Here is a 20,248-nt window from a genome sequence, read left to right as displayed (position 1 = left end):
CTCTCTCTCTCTCTCTCCTTCTTCCTCTCTACCTCCCTCTACCTCTCTCTCACTGTCTCTTTGTCTCTCTCTCTTTCTCTTTCTCTATCTATCCCCCCTCCCTCTCTCTCTCTCCCCCTCTCCCTCTTCCTCTCTGCCTCCCTCTACCTCTCTTTCTCTTTCTCTATCTATCCCCCCTCCCTCTCTCTCTCTCCCCCTCTCCCTCTTCCTCTCTGCCTCCCTCTACCTCTCTTTCTCTTTCTCTATCTATCCCCCCTCCCTCTCTCTCTCTCTCTCCCCCTACCTCTCTCTCACTGTCTCTCCCCCTCTCTCTTTCTCTCTTTCTCTTTCTCTATCTATCCCCCCTCTCTCTCTCTCTCTCCCCCTCTTCCTCTTCCTCTCTGCCTCCCCCTACCTCTCTCTCTCTCTGTCTCCCTCTCTCTCACTTCTCTCTCTCTCTATCTATCCCCCCCTCTCTCTCTCTAAACCCCTGTGTGACTAATACGTCGTCGTCGTCGTCCCCCCAGGGAAACAGTGCACCAGGCTGTACTCTAAACCCCTGTGTGTTCGTTAATACGTTGCAGGGAACCAGTGCACCAGGCTGTACTCCCCGGCGGCGGAGAAAAAGCTGCTGCGCCTCTGTGTGGCAGAGCAGTGTCACTGCATGTCAGGTAGGAGGACCGCGGGGTCAGGGGTCAAGGGTCAGGGGATCAGGGGGTTAGGAGGGTCAGGAGGGTCAGGGAGGTTAGGGAGGTTAGGGGGGTTAGGAGGGTTAGGGAGGTTAGGGGGGTTAGGAGGGTTAGGGAGGTTAGGGGGGTTAGGAGGGTTAGGGGGGTTAGGGAGGTTAGGGAGGTTAGGAGGGTTAGGGAGGTTAGGGGGGTTAGGAGGGTTAGGGGGGTTAGGAGGGTTAGGGAGGTTAGGAGGGTTAGGGAGGTTAGGAGGGTTAGGGAGGTTAGGGAGGTCAGGAGGGTTAGGGGGGTTAGGAGGGTTAGGGGGGTTAGGAGGGTTAGGGAGGTTAGGGAGGTTAGGGGGGTCAGGAGGGTTAGGGAGGTTAGGGAGGTTAGGAGGGTTAGGGGGGTTAGGGGGGTTAGGAGGGTTAGGGGGGTTAGGGAGGTTAGGGAGGTTAGGGGGGTCAGGAGGGTTAGGGAGGTTAGGGAGGTTAGAGGTCAGAGGGTTAGGGGGGTTAGGGAGGTTAGGGAGGTTAGGAGGGTTAGGGAGGTTAGGGGGGTTAGGGAGGTTAGGGAGGTTAGGAGGGTTAGGAGGGTTAGGGAGGTTAGGAGGGTTAGGGGGGTTAGGGGGGTTAGGGAGGTTAGGAGGGTTAGGGGGGTTAGGGAGGTTAGGGAGGTTAGGGAGGTTAGGAGGGTTAGGGAGGTTAAGGGGGTTAGGAGGGTTAGGGGGGTTAGGAGGGTTAGGGGGGTTAGGGGGGTTAGGGAGGTTAGGAGGGTTAGGGGGGTTAGGAGGGTTAGGAGGGTTAGGGGGGTTAGGGAGGTTAGGGGGGTTAGGAGGGTTAGGGAGGTTAGGGGGGTTAGGGAGGTTAGGAGGGTTAGGAGGGTTAGGAGGGTTAGGAGGGTTAGGAGGGTTAGGGAGGTTAGGGAGGTTAGGAGGGTTAGGGAGGTTAGGGAGGTTAGGAGGGTCAGGAGGGTTAGGGAGGTTAGGAGGGTTAGGGAGGTTAGGAGGGTTAGGGAGGTTAGGGAGGTTAGGGAGGTTAGGAGGGTTAGGAGGGTTAGGAGGGTTAGGGGGGTTAGGAGGGTTAGGGAGGTTAGGGAGGTTAGGAGGGTCAGGGGGGTCAGGGGGGTTAGGAGGGTTAGGGAGGTTAGGGAGGTTAGGAGGGTTAGGAGGGTTAGGGAGGTTAGGGAGGTTAGGAGGGTTAGGGGGGTTAGGGAGGTTAGGGGGGTTAGGAGGGTTAGGGAGGTTAGGAGGGTTAGGGGGGTTAGGGAGGTTAGGAGGGTTAGGAGGGTTAGGGGGGTTAGGGAGGTTAGGAGGGTTAGGGGGGTTAGGGAGGTTAGGGGGGTTAGGAGGGTTAGGGAGGTTAGGAGGGTTAGGAGGGTTAGGAGGGTTAGGGAGGTTAGGGGGGTTAGGAGGGTTAGGGAGGTTAGGGGGGTTAGGAGGGTTAGGAGGGTTAGGGAGGTTAGGGGGGTCAGGAGGGTTAGGGAGGTTAGGGGGGTCAGGAGGGTTAGGAGGGTTAGGGGGGTTAGGAGGGTTAGGGAGGTTAGGAGGGTTAGGGGGGTTAGGGAGGTTAGGAGGGTTAGGGGGGTTAGGGAGGTTAGGAGGGTTAGGGGGGTTAGGAGGGTTAGGAGGGTTAGGGAGGTTAGGAGGGTTAGGAGGGTTAGGGAGGTTAGGGAGGTTAGGAGGGTTAGGGGGGTTAGGGAGGTTAGGAGGGTTAGGGAGGTTAGGAGGGTTAGGGGGGTTAGGGAGGTTAGGGGGGTTAGGGGGGTTAGGAGGGTTAGGGAGGTTAGGGAGGTTAGGAGGGTTAGGAGGGTTAGGGAGGTTAGGGGGGTTAGGGAGGTTAGGGAGGTTAGGAGGGTTAGGAGGGTTAGGGAGGTTAGGAGGGTTAGGGGGGTTAGGGAGGTTAAGGAGGTTAGGGGGGTTAGGGGGGTTAGGGAGGTTAAGGAGGTTAGGAGGGTTAGGGGGGTTAGGGAGGTTAGGGAGGTTAGGGAGGTTAGGGAGATTAGGAGGGTTAGGGGGGTTAGGAGGGTTAGGGAGGTTAGGGGGGTTAGGGAGGTTAGGGAGGTTAGGGGGGTTAGGAGGGTTAGGAGGGTTAGGGAGGTTAGGGGGGTCAGGAGGGTTAGGAGGGTTAGGAGGGTTAGGAGGGTTAGGGGGGTTAGGAGGGTTAGGAGGGTTAGGAGGGTTAGGGGGGTTAGGAGGGTTAGGAGGGTTAGGGAGGTTAGGAGGGTTAGGAGGGTTAGGAGGGTTAGGAGGGTTAGGGAGGTTAGGAGGGTTAGGGGGGTTAGGAGGGTTAGGAGGGTTAGGGAGGTTAGGAGGGTTAGGGAGGTTAGGGGGGTTAGGGAGGTTAGGGAGGTTAGGAGGGTTAGGGAGGTTAGGGGGGTTAGGGAGGTTAGGGAGGTTAGGAGGGTTAGGGAGGTTAGGGGGGTTAGGAGGGTTAGGAGGGTTAGGAGGGTTAGGGAGGTTAGGGGGGTTAGGGGGGTTAGGGAGGTTAGGGGGGTTAGGAGGGTTAGGGAGGTTAGGAGGGTTAGGGAGGTTAGGGAGGTTAGGGGGGTTAGGGAGGTTAGGAGGGTCAGGAGGGTTAGGGAGGTTAGGGAGGTTAGGAAGGTTAGGAGGGTTAGGGAGGTTAGGAGGGTTAGGAGGGTTAGGAGGGTTAGGGAGGTTAGGAGGGTTAGGGGGGTTAGGAGGGTTAGGAAGGTTAGGAGGGTTAGGGGGGTTAGGGAGGTTAGGGGGGTTAGGGAGGTCAGGAGGGTTAGGGGGGTTAGGGAGGTTAGGGAGGTTAGGGGGGTTAGGGAGGTTAGGGAGGTTAGGGAGGTTAGGAGGGTTAGGGAGGTTAGGGAGGTTAGGGAGGTTAGGGGGGTTAGGGAGGTTAGGGGGGTTAGGGAGGTTAGGGAGGTTAGGGAGGTTAGGAGGGTTAGGAGGGTTAGGGAGGTTAGGGGGGTTAGGAGGGTTAGGGAGGTTAGGGGGGTTAGGAGGGTTAGGGAGGTTAGGGGGGTTAGGAGGGTTAGGGAGGTTAGGGGGGTTAGGGAGGTTAGGGGGGTTAGGAGGGTTAGGGAGGTTAGGGGGGTTAGGGAGGTTAGGGGGGTTAGGGGGGTTAGGGAGGTTAGGGGGGTTAGGGGGGTTAGGGAGGTTAGGAGGGTTAGGGAGGTTAGGGGGGTTAGGGGGGTTAGGGAGGTTAGGGAGGTCAGGAGGGTTAGGGAGGTTAGGGGGGTTAGGAGGGTTAGGAGGGTTAGGGGGGTCAGGAGGGTTAGGGGGGTTAGGGAGATTAGGGGGGTCAGAGGGGTCAGAGCATGATGAACACAGAGGGGTGGGAGGGAAAGTTAACCCTAAACATGTGTTCTTATCTATATCACTGCTATGTGTGTGTGTGTTTTTTTTGATTGAAAACCTTTATTGTCCCCAATGGGGAAATTTTGTTGTCAAACAGCTCAGTTAGGGCAGAAAACATTCAGTACAGAAAACAGAAAAACATTCAATAAAAAACATAAAACAGTGCAGGCTCAATAAGTAAAAAGTTCCAAAAGTTCCATCTCCAGGTCTCCCCCACCCTGCAGGGCCTGGTTGTAGAGTCGGAGTGCAGCTGGAACAAAGGCCTGTCCAAATCTTTTTGTACTTTGACGGGGGAGAACAAATCTGTGGCTGAACTTGCTCCTCATCCCTGCCAGCTCGCAGTACATCGGGTGGGAGGGATTGGCCAGCATGGCCGCCAGTTTTTTCCCCATCCTCTGTTCTGCCACCACCTCTAGGCTGTCCAGCCCGGTCCCCACCACAGAGCTGGCCTTCTTCACCAGTTTGTTTAGCTTCACAGCATCCCTGGCACAGATGTTTCCACCCCAGCAGGCCACGGCGAAGAACAGAACGCTGGCAACCACCGACTGGTAAAACATTTGCAGCAGCTTGTTGCAGACACCGAAAGACCTCAGCCTTCTCAGGAAAAACAGTCTGCTCTGCCCTTTCCTGAGAAGAGCCTCGGTGTTGTCAGTCCAGTCCAGTTTGTTATTAATTTGTACTCCCAGGTACCTGTAGGAGTCCACCCTCTCGACTTCCACCCCCTTGATGGTGATGGGGGCTGGGGTCCTTCTCTTCCTCCTAAAATCCACCACCAACTCCTTTGTTTTGCTGGTGTTAAGCAAAAGGTAGTTGGTGTCGCACCACTGCACGAAGCTCTCCACCAGGGCCCTGTACTCCTCATCCCTGTCGTCTGTGATGTAACCGACGATAGAGGAGTCATCCGAAAACTTCTGCAGGTGGCACTGGTCGGAGCTAAACTGGAAGTCGGAGGTATAGAGGGTGAAGAGAAAGGGTGACAGAACAGTTCCCTGGGGGGCACCGGTGTTGCACACCACCACCTCAGACTGACAGCCCTGCAGTCTCACATACTGACGCCTGTCTGTGAGGTAGTTGTGGATCCAAGCCGTCAGGGAGTCCTCCACACACATCACTGCTAGTTTGTCAGCCAGCAGTGATGGCTTGATAGTGTTAAATGCACTGGAGAAGTCGAAGAACATGGTCCTCACCATGCTCTGTGGCCTCTCCAGGTGTGTGTAGGCCCTGTGCAGCATGTAAATGATGGCGTCCTCCACCCCCATGCTCTCCTGGTATGCAAACTGCCGGGGGTCCAGGAAGTCCTTCACCTGGGGCTTAAGGTGTTGCAGCACTAGCCTCTCCAGGATCTTCATGACCTGTGGTGTCAGGGCGACAGGTCTGTAGTCGTTTGGGGTGCTGGGCCGTCCCTTCTTTGGCACTGGGACGATGCAAGAGGTCTTCCAGAGCTGTGGCACCCTCCTCAGTCTTAGAGATAGACTGAAGAGATGTTGGAATGTGTCCGCCAGCTCTCCAGCACACACCTTCAGAACCCTGGGGTTGATGTTGTCTGGACCTCTGGACTTGTTCACATTCACCCTGGAAAGCTGCCTTCTCACCTGCTCAGATGTTATAAAGCTGTGAGTACCGGTGTCTCCAGGTGTGAAGCATGCTCCCTGGCTCCTGGTGTTGGTAAGGGGAGGCAGTTGCTGTTGGGGTGCTGCTGGGGTGTCAGGGGGAGTGGGGGCTACTGTTGCCAGGGGTGCGGTACATTGGAGAGGGGAGGAGAGGGTCGGGGGCTGTGGGGGGTGACAGGGGGATGGGGGGGGTGACAGGGTCGGGGGCTGGGTCGGGGGCTGGGTCGGGGGCTGGGTCGGGGGCTGGGTCGGGGGCTGGGTCGGGGGCTGTGACAGGGTCGGGGGCTGGGTCGGGGGCTGGGTCGGGGGCTGGGTCGGGGGCTGGGTCGGGGGCTGGGTCGGGGGCTGTGACAGGGTCGGGGGCTGGGTCGGGGGCTGTGACAGGGTCGGGGGCTGGGTCGGGGGCTGTGACAGGGTCGGGGGCTGGGTCGGGGGCTGTGACAGGGTCGGGGGCTGGGTCGGGGGCTGTGACAGGGTCGGGGGCTGTGACAGGGTCGGGGGCTGTGGGGGGTGGCAGGGGGATGGTTGGTCAAACCTGTTAAAGAAGCAGTTCAGGTCATCTGCCTGCTCTCGGGTCCCCTCCACCACAGGATGTGGCTGCTTGTGGCCCGTGATCTTCTTGAAGCCCTTCCACACCTCCTTGGAGCTGTGGGCCTCTAGCCCGCCCTCCAATTTCCTCCTGTATTCCTCTTTGGCTGCTCTCAGCTCCTTCTTCACCTCCTTCTGAGTGGCCCTGGCTCCCTCAGTGTCCCCTGCCTTAAACAGCCTCCTCTTCCTTTTCAGAAGGTTCTTGATGTTCCCATTTATCCACGGCTTGTTGTTAGGAAAGCACCGTACCTTTTTAATGGGGACGATGCTCTCCTCGCAGAACTTGATATAGTCTGTGACACAGTCTAGCAGACCATCTATGTCCTCCCCGTGGACTCTCTGGAACATCCCCCAGTCGGTTGTTTCAAAACACGCCCTCAGCTCCTCCTCCACGTCTTCTGACCATTGCTGGACAGTCCTGGTGGTGATAGGCAGCCTTTTTATGATAGGGGTGTATGTTGGTTCCATCCAGACCATATTGTGATCGGATGCCCCTAGTGGCGGGAGGGCAGTGGATGTGTAGGCTCCCTTCACATTGGCATATAGTTTGTCTAGTATTTTGTTCTCCCTTGTTTTACATGTGACATACTGGGTAAAATCCGTCAATGTCTTTTCCATATTTACATGGTTGAAGTCCCCATTCACAATGATAAATGCGTTTGGGTGAGCGGTCTGTATCCCCGCGATACAGGAATGGATGACGTCATTTGCGTCACAGTTGTGTGTGTGTGTGTGTGTGTGTGTGTGTGTGTGTGTGTGTGTCTGTGTGTGTGTGTGTGTGTGTGTGTGTGTGTGTGTGTGTGTGTGTGTGCGTGTGTGTGTGTGTGTGTGTCTGTGTCTGTGTCTGTGTCTGTGTCTGTGTGTGTGTGTGTGTGTGTGCGCGTGTGTCTGTGTCTGTGTGTGTGTGTGTGTGTGTGTGTGTGTGTGTGTGTGTAGCGGAGTGTTGTACCTTCAGGTCAGACATGGACTCCAGCATCACTGACGACCAACTCAAACAGGCGACCTGCCACCCTGATATCAAATACGGTATGTATGTGTATGTGTATGTGTATGATGTGTATGTGATGTGTGTGTGATGTGTGTATGATGTGTGTATGATGTGTGTGTGATGTGTGTGTGATGTTTTCCAGCCTTCAAGGTGAAAGTCAAGTCGTCGAAGGCAGAAGGCGACTTTGTGACGTACGTGGCGGAGGTGGAGGACATCTTCAAACTGGGTGAGGACGACTCTCTCTAACCCTCACCCCAACACGTCTCTCTAACCCTCACCCCAACACGTCTCTCTCTAACCCTCACCCAACATCTCTCTCTAACCCTCACCCCAACACGTCTCTCTCTAACCCTCACCCCAACACGTCTCTCTCTAACCCTCACCCCAACACGTCTCTCTAACCCTCACCCCAACACGTCTCTCTCTAACCCTCACCCCAACACGTCTCTCTCTAACCCTCACCCCAACACGTCTCTCTCTAACCCTCACCCCAACACGTCTCTCTCTAACCCTCACCCCAACACGTCTCTCTCTAACCCTCACCCCAACACGTCTCTCTCTAACCCTCACCCCCACACGTCTCTCTCTAACCCTCACCCCCACACGTCTCTCTCTAACCCTCACCCCAACACGTCTCTCTCTAACCCTCACCCCAACACGTCTCTCTCTAACCCTCACCCCAACACGTCTCTCTCTAACCCTCACCCCAACACGTCTCTCTCTAACCCTCACCCCAACATGTCTCTCTCTAACCCTCACCCCAACACGTCTCTCTCTAACCCTCACCCCAACACGTCTCTCTAACCCTCACCCCAACACGTCTCTCTCTAACCCTCACCCCAACACGTCTCTCTCTCACCCTCACCCCAACACATCTCTCTCTCACCCTCACCCCAACACGTCTCTCTCTAACCCTCACCCCAACACATCTCTCTCTAACCCTCACCCCAACACATCTCTCTCTAACCCTCACCCCAACACATCTCTCTCTAACCCTCACCCCAACACGTCTCTCTCTAACCCTCACCCCAACACGTCTCTCTCTAACCCTCACCCCAACACGTCTCTCTCTAACCCTCACCCCAACACGTCTCTCTAACCCTCACCCCAACACGTCTCTCTCACCCTCACCCCAACACGTCTCTCTAACCCTCACCCCAACACGTCTCTCTCTAACCCTCACCCCAACACGTCTCTCTCTAACCCTCACCCCAACACATCTGTCTAACCCTCACCCCAACACGTCTCTCTCTAACCCTCACCCCAACACGTCTCTCTAACCCTCACCCCAACACGTCTCTCTCTAACCCTCACCCCAACACGTCTCTCTCTAACCCTCACCCCAACACGTCTCTCTCTAACCCTCACCCCAACACGTCTCTCTAACCCTCACCCCAACACATCTCTCTAACCCTCACCCCAACACGTCTCTCTCTAACCCTCACCCCAACACGTCTCTCTCTAACCCTCACCCCAACACGTCTCTCTCTAACCCTCACCCCAACATGTCTCTCTCTAACCCTCACCCCAACATGTCTCTCTCTAACCCTCACCCCAACACGTCTCTCTCTAACCCTCACCCCAACACGTCTCTCTCTAACCCTCACCCCAACACGTCTCTCTAACCCTCACCCCAACACGTCTCTCTCTAACCCTCACCCCAACACATCTCTCTCTAACCCTCACCCCAACACGTCTCTCTCTAACCCTCACCCCAACACGTCTCTCTCTAACCCTCACCCCAACACATCTCTCTCTAACCCTCACCCCAACACGTCTCTCTCTAACCCTCACCCCAACACGTCTCTCTCTAACCCTCACCCCAACACATCTCTCTCTAACCCTCACCCCAACACATCTCTCTCTAACCCTCACCCCAACACGTCTCTCTAACCCTCACCCCAACACGTCTCTCTCTAACCCTCACCCCAACACGTCTCTCTAACCCTCACCCCAACACGTCTCTCTCTAACCCTCACCCCAACACGTCTCTCTCTAACCCTCACCCCAACAGGTCTCTCTCTAACCCTCACCCCAACATGTCTCTCTAACCCTCACCCCAACATGTCTCTCTCTAACCCTCACCCCAACACATCTCTCTCTAACCCTCACCCCAACACGTCTCTCTCTAACCCTCACCCCAACAGGTCTCTCTCTAACCCTCACCCCAACACGTCTCTCTAACCCTCACCCCAACACGTCTCTCTCTAACCCTCACCCCAACATGTCTCTCTCTAACCCTCACCCCAACACGTCTCTCTAACCCTCACCCCAACACGTCTCTCTCTAACCCACACCCCAACACGTCTCTCTCTAACCCTCACCCCAACATGTCTCTCTCTAACCCTCACCCCAACACGTCTCTCTCTAACCCTCACCCCAACACGTCTCTCTCTAACCCTCACCCCAACATGTCTCTCTAACCCTCACCCCAACACGTCTCTCTCTAACCCTCACCCCAACACGTCTCTCTCTAACCCTCACCCAACATCTCTCTCTAACCCTCACCCCAACACGTCTCTCTCTAACCCTCACCCCAACACGTCTCTCTCTAACCCTCACCCCAACACGTCTCTCTAACCCTCACCCCAACACGTCTCTCTCTAACCCTCACCCCAACACGTCTCTCTCTAACCCTCACCCCAACACGTCTCTCTCTAACCCTCACCCCAACACGTCTCTCTCTAACCCTCACCCCAACACGTCTCTCTCTAACCCTCACCCCAACACGTCTCTCTCTAACCCTCACCCCCACACGTCTCTCTCTAACCCTCACCCCCACACGTCTCTCTCTAACCCTCACCCCAACACGTCTCTCTCTAACCCTCACCCCAACACGTCTCTCTCTAACCCTCACCCCAACACGTCTCTCTCTAACCCTCACCCCAACACGTCTCTCTCTAACCCTCACCCCAACATGTCTCTCTCTAACCCTCACCCCAACACGTCTCTCTCTAACCCTCACCCCAACACGTCTCTCTAACCCTCACCCCAACACGTCTCTCTCTAACCCTCACCCCAACACGTCTCTCTCTCACCCTCACCCCAACACATCTCTCTCTCACCCTCACCCCAACACGTCTCTCTCTAACCCTCACCCCAACACATCTCTCTCTAACCCTCACCCCAACACATCTCTCTCTAACCCTCACCCCAACACGTCTCTCTAACCCTCACCCCAACACGTCTCTCTCTAACCCTCACCCAACATCTCTCTCTAACCCTCACCCCAACACGTCTCTCTCTAACCCTCACCCCAACACGTCTCTCTCTAACCCTCACCCCAACACGTCTCTCTAACCCTCACCCCAACACGTCTCTCTCTAACCCTCACCCCAACACGTCTCTCTCTAACCCTCACCCCAACACGTCTCTCTCTAACCCTCACCCCAACACGTCTCTCTCTAACCCTCACCCCAACACGTCTCTCTCTAACCCTCACCCCAACACGTCTCTCTCTAACCCTCACCCCCACACGTCTCTCTCTAACCCTCACCCCCACACGTCTCTCTCTAACCCTCACCCCAACACGTCTCTCTCTAACCCTCACCCCAACACGTCTCTCTCTAACCCTCACCCCAACACGTCTCTCTCTAACCCTCACCCCAACACGTCTCTCTCTAACCCTCACCCCAACATGTCTCTCTCTAACCCTCACCCCAACACGTCTCTCTCTAACCCTCACCCCAACACGTCTCTCTAACCCTCACCCCAACACGTCTCTCTCTAACCCTCACCCCAACACGTCTCTCTCTCACCCTCACCCCAACACATCTCTCTCTCACCCTCACCCCAACACGTCTCTCTCTAACCCTCACCCCAACACATCTCTCTCTAACCCTCACCCCAACACATCTCTCTCTAACCCTCACCCCAACACATCTCTCTCTAACCCTCACCCCAACACGTCTCTCTCTAACCCTCACCCCAACACGTCTCTCTCTAACCCTCACCCCAACACGTCTCTCTCTAACCCTCACCCCAACACGTCTCTCTAACCCTCACCCCAACACGTCTCTCTCACCCTCACCCCAACACGTCTCTCTAACCCTCACCCCAACACGTCTCTCTCTAACCCTCACCCCAACACGTCTCTCTCTAACCCTCACCCCAACACATCTGTCTAACCCTCACCCCAACACGTCTCTCTCTAACCCTCACCCCAACACGTCTCTCTAACCCTCACCCCAACACGTCTCTCTCTAACCCTCACCCCAACACGTCTCTCTCTAACCCTCACCCCAACACGTCTCTCTCTAACCCTCACCCCAACACGTCTCTCTAACCCTCACCCCAACACATCTCTCTAACCCTCACCCCAACACGTCTCTCTCTAACCCTCACCCCAACACGTCTCTCTCTAACCCTCACCCCAACACGTCTCTCTCTAACCCTCACCCCAACATGTCTCTCTCTAACCCTCACCCCAACATGTCTCTCTCTAACCCTCACCCCAACACGTCTCTCTCTAACCCTCACCCCAACACGTCTCTCTCTAACCCTCACCCCAACACGTCTCTCTAACCCTCACCCCAACACGTCTCTCTCTAACCCTCACCCCAACACATCTCTCTCTAACCCTCACCCCAACACGTCTCTCTCTAACCCTCACCCCAACACGTCTCTCTCTAACCCTCACCCCAACACATCTCTCTCTAACCCTCACCCCAACACGTCTCTCTCTAACCCTCACCCCAACACGTCTCTCTCTAACCCTCACCCCAACACATCTCTCTCTAACCCTCACCCCAACACATCTCTCTCTAACCCTCACCCCAACACGTCTCTCTAACCCTCACCCCAACACGTCTCTCTCTAACCCTCACCCCAACACGTCTCTCTAACCCTCACCCCAACACGTCTCTCTCTAACCCTCACCCCAACACGTCTCTCTCTAACCCTCACCCCAACAGGTCTCTCTCTAACCCTCACCCCAACATGTCTCTCTAACCCTCACCCCAACATGTCTCTCTCTAACCCTCACCCCAACACATCTCTCTCTAACCCTCACCCCAACACGTCTCTCTCTAACCCTCACCCCAACAGGTCTCTCTCTAACCCTCACCCCAACACGTCTCTCTAACCCTCACCCCAACACGTCTCTCTCTAACCCTCACCCCAACATGTCTCTCTCTAACCCTCACCCCAACACGTCTCTCTAACCCTCACCCCAACACGTCTCTCTCTAACCCACACCCCAACACGTCTCTCTCTAACCCTCACCCCAACATGTCTCTCTCTAACCCTCACCCCAACACGTCTCTCTCTAACCCTCACCCCAACACGTCTCTCTCTAACCCTCACCCCAACATGTCTCTCTAACCCTCACCCCAACACGTCTCTCTCTAACCCTCACCCCAACACGTCTCTCTCTAACCCTCACCCAACATCTCTCTCTAACCCTCACCCCAACACGTCTCTCTCTAACCCTCACCCCAACACGTCTCTCTCTAACCCTCACCCCAACACGTCTCTCTAACCCTCACCCCAACACGTCTCTCTCTAACCCTCACCCCAACACGTCTCTCTCTAACCCTCACCCCAACACGTCTCTCTCTAACCCTCACCCCAACACGTCTCTCTCTAACCCTCACCCCAACACGTCTCTCTCTAACCCTCACCCCAACACGTCTCTCTCTAACCCTCACCCCCACACGTCTCTCTCTAACCCTCACCCCCACACGTCTCTCTCTAACCCTCACCCCAACACGTCTCTCTCTAACCCTCACCCCAACACGTCTCTCTCTAACCCTCACCCCAACACGTCTCTCTCTAACCCTCACCCCAACACGTCTCTCTCTAACCCTCACCCCAACATGTCTCTCTCTAACCCTCACCCCAACACGTCTCTCTCTAACCCTCACCCCAACACGTCTCTCTAACCCTCACCCCAACACGTCTCTCTCTAACCCTCACCCCAACACGTCTCTCTCTCACCCTCACCCCAACACATCTCTCTCTCACCCTCACCCCAACACGTCTCTCTCTAACCCTCACCCCAACACATCTCTCTCTAACCCTCACCCCAACACATCTCTCTCTAACCCTCACCCCAACACATCTCTCTCTAACCCTCACCCCAACACGTCTCTCTCTAACCCTCACCCCAACACGTCTCTCTCTAACCCTCACCCCAACACGTCTCTCTCTAACCCTCACCCCAACACGTCTCTCTAACCCTCACCCCAACACGTCTCTCTCACCCTCACCCCAACACGTCTCTCTAACCCTCACCCCAACACGTCTCTCTCTAACCCTCACCCCAACACGTCTCTCTCTAACCCTCACCCCAACACATCTGTCTAACCCTCACCCCAACACGTCTCTCTCTAACCCTCACCCCAACACGTCTCTCTAACCCTCACCCCAACACGTCTCTCTCTAACCCTCACCCCAACACGTCTCTCTCTAACCCTCACCCCAACACGTCTCTCTCTAACCCTCACCCCAACACGTCTCTCTAACCCTCACCCCAACACATCTCTCTAACCCTCACCCCAACACGTCTCTCTCTAACCCTCACCCCAACATGTCTCTCTCTAACCCTCACCCCAACATGTCTCTCTCTAACCCTCACCCCAACACGTCTCTCTCTAACCCTCACCCCAACACGTCTCTCTCTAACCCTCACCCCAACACGTCTCTCTAACCCTCACCCCAACACGTCTCTCTCTAACCCTCACCCCAACACATCTCTCTCTAACCCTCACCCCAACACGTCTCTCTCTAACCCTCACCCCAACACGTCTCTCTCTAACCCTCACCCCAACACATCTCTCTCTAACCCTCACCCCAACACGTCTCTCTCTAACCCTCACCCCAACACGTCTCTCTCTAACCCTCACCCCAACACATCTCTCTCTAACCCTCACCCCAACACGTCTCTCTCTAACCCTCACCCCAACACATCTCTCTCTAACCCTCACCCCAACACGTCTCTCTAACCCTCACCCCAACACGTCTCTCTCTAACCCTCACCCCAACACGTCTCTCTAACCCTCACCCCAACACGTCTCTCTCTAACCCTCACCCCAACACGTCTCTCTCTAACCCTCACCCCAACAGGTCTCTCTCTAACCCTCACCCCAACACGTCTCTCTAACCCTCACCCCAACACGTCTCTCTCTAACCCTCACCCCAACATGTCTCTCTCTAACCCTCACCCCAACACGTCTCTCTAACCCTCACCCCAACACGTCTCTCTCTAACCCACACCCCAACACGTCTCTCTCTAACCCTCACCCCAACATGTCTCTCTCTAACCCTCACCCCAACACGCCTCTCTCTAACCCTCACCCCAACACGTCTCTCTCTAACCCTCACCCCAACATGTCTCTCTAACCCTCACCCCAACACGTCTCTCTCTAACCCTCACCCCAACATGTCTCTCTCTAACCCTCACCCCAACACGTCTCTCTCTAACCCTCACCCCAACACGTCTCTCTCTAACCCTCACCCCAACACGTCTCTCTAACCCTCACCCCAACACGTCTCTCTCTAACCCTCACCCCAACACGTCTCTCTAACCCTCACCCCAACACATCTCTCTAACCCTCACCCCAACACGTCTCTCTCTAACCCTCACCCCAACATGTCTCTCTCTAACCTTCACCCCAACACGTCTCTCTCTAACCCTCACCCCAACACGTCTCTCTCTAACCCTCACCCCAACATCTCTCTCTAACCCTCACCCCAACACATCTCTCTCTAACCCTCACCCCAACACGTCTCTCTCTAACCCTCACCCCAACACGTCTCTCTCTAACCCTCACCCCAACACGTCTCTCTCTAACCCTCACCCCAACACGTCTCTCTAACCCTCACCCCAACACGACTCTCTCTAACCCTCACCCCAACACGTCTCTCTCTAACCCTCACCCCAACACGTCTCTCTCTAACCCTCACCCCAACACGTCTCTCTCTAACCCTCACCCCAACATCTCTCTCTAACCCTCACCCCAACACGTCTCTCTCTAACCCTCACCCCAACATCTCTCTCTAACCCTCACCCCAACACGTCTCTCTCTAACCCTCACCCCAACACGTCTCTCTAACCCTCACCCCAACACATCTCTCTAACCCTCACCCCAACACGACTCTCTCTAACCCTCACCCCAACACGTCTCTCTCTAACCCTCACCCCAACATGTCTCTCTCTAACCCTCACCCCAACACGTCTCTCTCTAACCCTCACCCCAACACGTCTCTCTCTAACCCTCACCCCAACACATCTCTCTCTAACCCTCACCCCAACACGTCTCTCTAACCCTCACCCCAACACGTCTCTCTAACCCTCACCCCAACATCTCTCTCTAACCCTCACCCCAACACGTCTCTCTCTAACCCTCACCCCAACATGTCTCTCTCTAACCCTCACCCCAACACGTCTCTCTCTAACCCTCACCCCAACACGTCTCTCTAACCCTCACCCCAACACGTCTCTCTCTAACCCTCACCCCAACACGTCTCTCTCTAACCCTCACCCCAACACGTCTCTCTCTAACCATCACCCCAACACGTCTCTCTCTAACCCTCACCCCAACACGTCTCTCTAACCCTCACCCCAACACGTCTCTCTCTAACCCTCACCCCAACACGTCTCTCTCTAACCCTCACCCCAACACGTCTCTCTCTAACCCTCACCCCAACACGTCTCTCTCTAACCCTCACCCCAACACGTCTCTCTCACCCTCACCCCAACACGTCTCTCTCTAACCCTCACCCCAACACGTCTCTCTCTAACCCTCACCCCAACACGTCTCTCTCTAACCCTCACCCCAACACGTCTCTCTCTAACCCTCACCCCAACACGTCTCTCTCTAACCCTCACCCCAACACGTCTCTCTCTAACCCTCACCCCAACATGTCTCTCTCACCCTCACCCCAACACGTCTCTCTCTAACCCTCACCCCAACATGTCTCTCTCTAACCCTCACCCCAACATGTCTCTCTCTAACCCTCACCCCAACACGTCTCTCTAACCCTCACCCCAACACGTCTCTCTCTAACCCTCACCCCAACACGTCTCTCTCTAACCCTCACCCCAACATGTCTCTCTCTAACCCTCACCCCAACACGTCTCTCTCTAACCCTCACCCCAACACGGACCCGCAGATGTCACACAATCTGATCTAAATTGATTTTAAACATCTCTGATCGTCCTGTGTGTGTGTGTGTGTGTGTATCTGTGTCTGTGTCTGTGTATGTGCGTGCGTGCGTGCGTGTGCGTGTGTGTGTGCGTGTGCGCGTGCGTGCGTGTGCGTGTGTGCGTGCGTGTGCGTGTGCGTGTGTGTGTATGTGTGTGTGTGTGTGAGACAGAGCAGGACAAGGTGGTGATCAGGACGCAGCTGCACCTGGTGAAGAAGGCCACCTGCACCTCCACTGACCTGCAGCCCGGCAACTCCTACCTGCTGAGAGGAGCCAACACCATGCACGGCCAGGAGGGGGGGGCGGAGAGGTGAGGGGGGGGGACCAACACCATGCACGGCCAGGAGGGGGGGGCGGAGAGGTGAGGGGGGGGGGGACCAACACCATGCACGGCCAGGAGGGGGGGGCGGAGAGGTGAGGGGGGGGGGACCAACACCATGCACGGCCAGGAGGGGGGGGCGGAGAGGTGAGGGGGGGGGGACCAACACCATGCACGGCCAGGAGGGGGGGGCGGAGAGGTGAGGGGGGGGGGACCAACACCATGCACGGCCAGGAGGGGGGGGCGGAGAGGTGAGGGGGACCAACACCATGCACGGCCAGGAGGGGGGGGCGGAGAGGTGAGGGGGGGGACCAACACCATGCACGGCCAGGAGGGGGGGGTGGAGAGGTGAGGGGGGGGGGGGGGACCAACACCATGCACGGCCAGGAGGGGGGGGCGGAGAGGTGAGGGGGACCAACACCATGCACGGCCAGGAGGGGGGGGCGGAGAGGTGAGGGGGGGGGGACCAACACCATGCACGGCCAGGAGGGGGGGGCGGAGAGGTGAGGGGGGGGGGGACCAACACCATGCACGGCCAGGAGGGGGGGGCGGAGAGGTGAGGGGGACCAACACCATGCACGGCCAGGAGGGGGGGGCGGAGAGGTGAGGGGGGGGGGACCAACACCATGCACGGCCAGGAGGGGGGGGCGGAGAGGTGAGGGGGGGGGGGGACCAACACCATGCACGGCCAGGAGGGGGGGGCGGAGAGGTGAGGGGGGGGGGACCAACACCATGCACGGCCAGGAGGGGGGGGCGGAGAGGTGAGGGGGGGGGGACCAACACCATGCACGGCCAGGAGGGGGGGGCGGAGAGGTGAGGGGGGTGGGGCAACACCAACACCAACAAAGTCCAAAACTGACAGTGTGTGTGTGTGTGTGTGTGTGCGTGTGCGCGTGTGTGTGCGTGTGTGTGTGTGTGCAGGTTCAGGTACCCCCTGGACTCCCAGGTGACGGTGGAGGCGTGGCCTAACGCGTGTGACAACAGCGCCCCCTGTGAGGCGTACCTGAAGGTGCTGAACGCATACGCCTTCAACTTCCTGTTCCAGGGCTGCTAGACGCCCTCAACTTCCTGTTAGACTTCCTGTTAGACTTCCTGTCAGACTTCCTGTCAGACTTCCTGTTAGACTTCCTGTTAGACTTCCTGTCAGACTTCCTGTCAGACTTCCTGTTAGACTTCCTGTTAGACAACACCAGACCAGCAGACTTACAGTTAAAAACGTTATCTTGAAAAAAATCCATATTGTGTATGAATAAACTGAATAAACTGAATAAACTGAATAAACTGAAGTGAGACTCTGATTATGTCTAGAGAGTCGTGTGTGTCTCCACTCTGCACTGATGTCAGTCAAGTATTAAAGTGTGTGTGTGCGTGCGTGTGTGTGTGCGTGTGTGTGTGCGTGTACGTGTGTGTGTGCGTGTGCGTGTGTGTGTGCGTGTGCGTGTGTCAGTGTTTAATAAGTAATAATGAAGTGATGGTAGTAGTAACCAGTCGTACTACTGGGGAATCAACAGTGAGGTGTATGTCTGTGCGTGTGTGTGTGTGCGTGTGTGTGCGTGACTACCTGCCTCTCTAACCTCTAGACTACCTGCCTCTCTAACCTCTAGACTACCTGCCTCTCTAACCTCTAGTCTACCTGCCTCTCTAACCTCTAGACTACCTGCCTCTCTAACCTCTAGACTACCTGCCCTCTAACCTCTAACCTCTAGGCTACCTGCCTCTTTAACCTCTAGACTACCTGCCTCTCTAACCTCTAGACTACCTGCCTCTCTAAACTCTAGTCTACCTGCCTCTCTAACCTCTAGACTACCTGACCTCTCTAACCTCTAGACTACCTGCCTCTCTAACCTCTAGACTACCTGTACTCTAACCTCTAACCTCTAGGCTACCTGCCTCTCTAACCTCTAGGCTACCTGCCTCTCTAACCTCTAGGCTACCTGCCTCTCTAACCTCTAGACTACCTGCCTCTCTAACCTCTAGACTACCTGCCTCTCTAACCTCTAGACTACCTGCCTTTATAACCTCTAGACTAACTGTCTCTCTAACCTCTAGACTACCTGCCTCTCTAACCTCTAGACTAACTGTCTCTCTAACCTCTAGACTACCTGCCTCTCTAACCTCTAGACTACCTGCCTCTCTAACCTCTAGACTACCTGCCTCTCTAACCTCTAGACTACCTGCCTCTCTAACCTCTAGACTACCTGCCTCTCTAACCTCTAGGCTACCTGCCTCTCTAACCTCTAGACTACCTGCCTCTCTAACCTCTAGACTACCTGCCTCTCTAACCTCTAGGCTACCTGCCTCTAACCTCTAGACTACCTGACCTCTAACCTCTAGACTTCCTGACCTCTAACCTCTAGACTACCTGCTTCTCTAACCTCTAGGCTACCTGCCTCTCTAACCTCTAGGCTACCTGACCTCTAACCTCTAGGCTACCTGCCTCTCTTACCCCTAGACTAAGGTTTGTGAATAAAATCAGGGCCAGACATTTAGTACAATGATTATGTTTTTATTTAAGAAATATAAGTAGGCTAGTAACTGTATTACATGTTTTAAATATTGCATGGAAGCACAGATATGATCAAATAACCATCAAATATTATGCTTTTTCCATGTTTGTGGATAATTCTTACCAGAAAAACTGATTAATAAAGCAAAATAGTATTTATTAAGTGCTGAACAATGTTTTTGTATGAAATGATAACTGATTAAATAAACCATTGCATCACAGTAGTCTACTTTTGTCTTAACAAAATAACAAATACAGTCTTTGTTACCAGCAGTGATTAATAAAGCAAAGTCGTATTTATGAAATGCTGAACGACTGTTTTTATAAAATAACTTCATAATTAAACAAAACACATTTGGATCACAGTACGTTTGTCTTTAATAAAACAACAAATAAGGTCAATATGGTTTTCAGCTAAACTGATTGATAAAGCAACATAGTCAATGCAACAAGTCGTATCTCAAATAGTTTGGCTTACTTTGTAAACTTGAATACAACAGCAGGGCGTATAATGCCAAGTCTAAGCTACATAGGCATTGGGATTTTTAGTTCAACAGAAAGTCAAAGAGTTAAAACATAACAAAGAGTTAAAACACAAGAAAGAGTTAAAACACAAGAAAGAGTTAAAACACAAGAAAGAGTTACAACACAACGAAGAGTTACAACACAACAAAGAGTTAAAACACAAGAAAGAGTTACAACACAACAAAGAGTTACAACACAAGAAAGAGTTAAAACACAAGAAAGAGTTAAAACACAAGAAAGAGTTAAAACACAAGAAAGAGTTACAACACAACGAAGAGTTACAACACAACAAAGAGTTAAAACACAAGAAAGAGTTAAAACACAACAAAGAGTTACAACACAACAAAGAGTTACAACACAAGAAAGAGTTACAACACAACAAAGAGTTACAACACAACAAAGAGTTAAAACACAACAAATAGTTAAAACACAACAAAGAGTTAAAACACAACAAAGAGTTACAACACAACAAAGAGTTAAAACACAACAAAGAGTTAAAACACAACAAAGAGTTACAACACAACCTTCAACAACAGCAACACATGTTGAGACGCATCAACAGGCAGTGTGAGGCAGCTGTGAAGGCAAGCTCT

The 20,248-nt window shown here is 54.5% G+C and overlaps 1 protein-coding gene across 1 annotated transcript in view; it reads left to right on the top strand.

Moving 5' to 3' along the window:
* c5 (complement component 5) overlaps positions 1-17,916 on the top strand; it is a 65,557-nt gene extending 47,641 nt beyond the window's left edge. Inside the window, exons 34-38 of the mRNA XM_080532878.1 lie at positions 564-650; positions 7,107-7,196; positions 7,301-7,384; positions 16,477-16,615; positions 17,546-17,916. Coding sequence (XP_080389004.1) covers positions 564-650; positions 7,107-7,196; positions 7,301-7,384; positions 16,477-16,615; positions 17,546-17,678 — 533 coding nt within the window. The 3' untranslated portion in view covers positions 17,679-17,916. The remainder of the gene's footprint in view (positions 1-563; positions 651-7,106; positions 7,197-7,300; positions 7,385-16,476; positions 16,616-17,545) is intronic.
* Positions 17,917-20,248: the final 2,332 nt, after the last annotated feature.

The sequence above is a fragment of the Nansenia antarctica genome, assembly GCF_963989245.1.
Source record: "Nansenia antarctica genome assembly, chromosome: 5".
NCBI lineage: Eukaryota > Metazoa > Chordata > Actinopteri > Argentiniformes > Microstomatidae > Nansenia > Nansenia antarctica.
The sequence above is the reverse complement of the archived record's forward strand: the minus strand, read 5'-3'. Positions and strand labels throughout refer to the sequence as shown.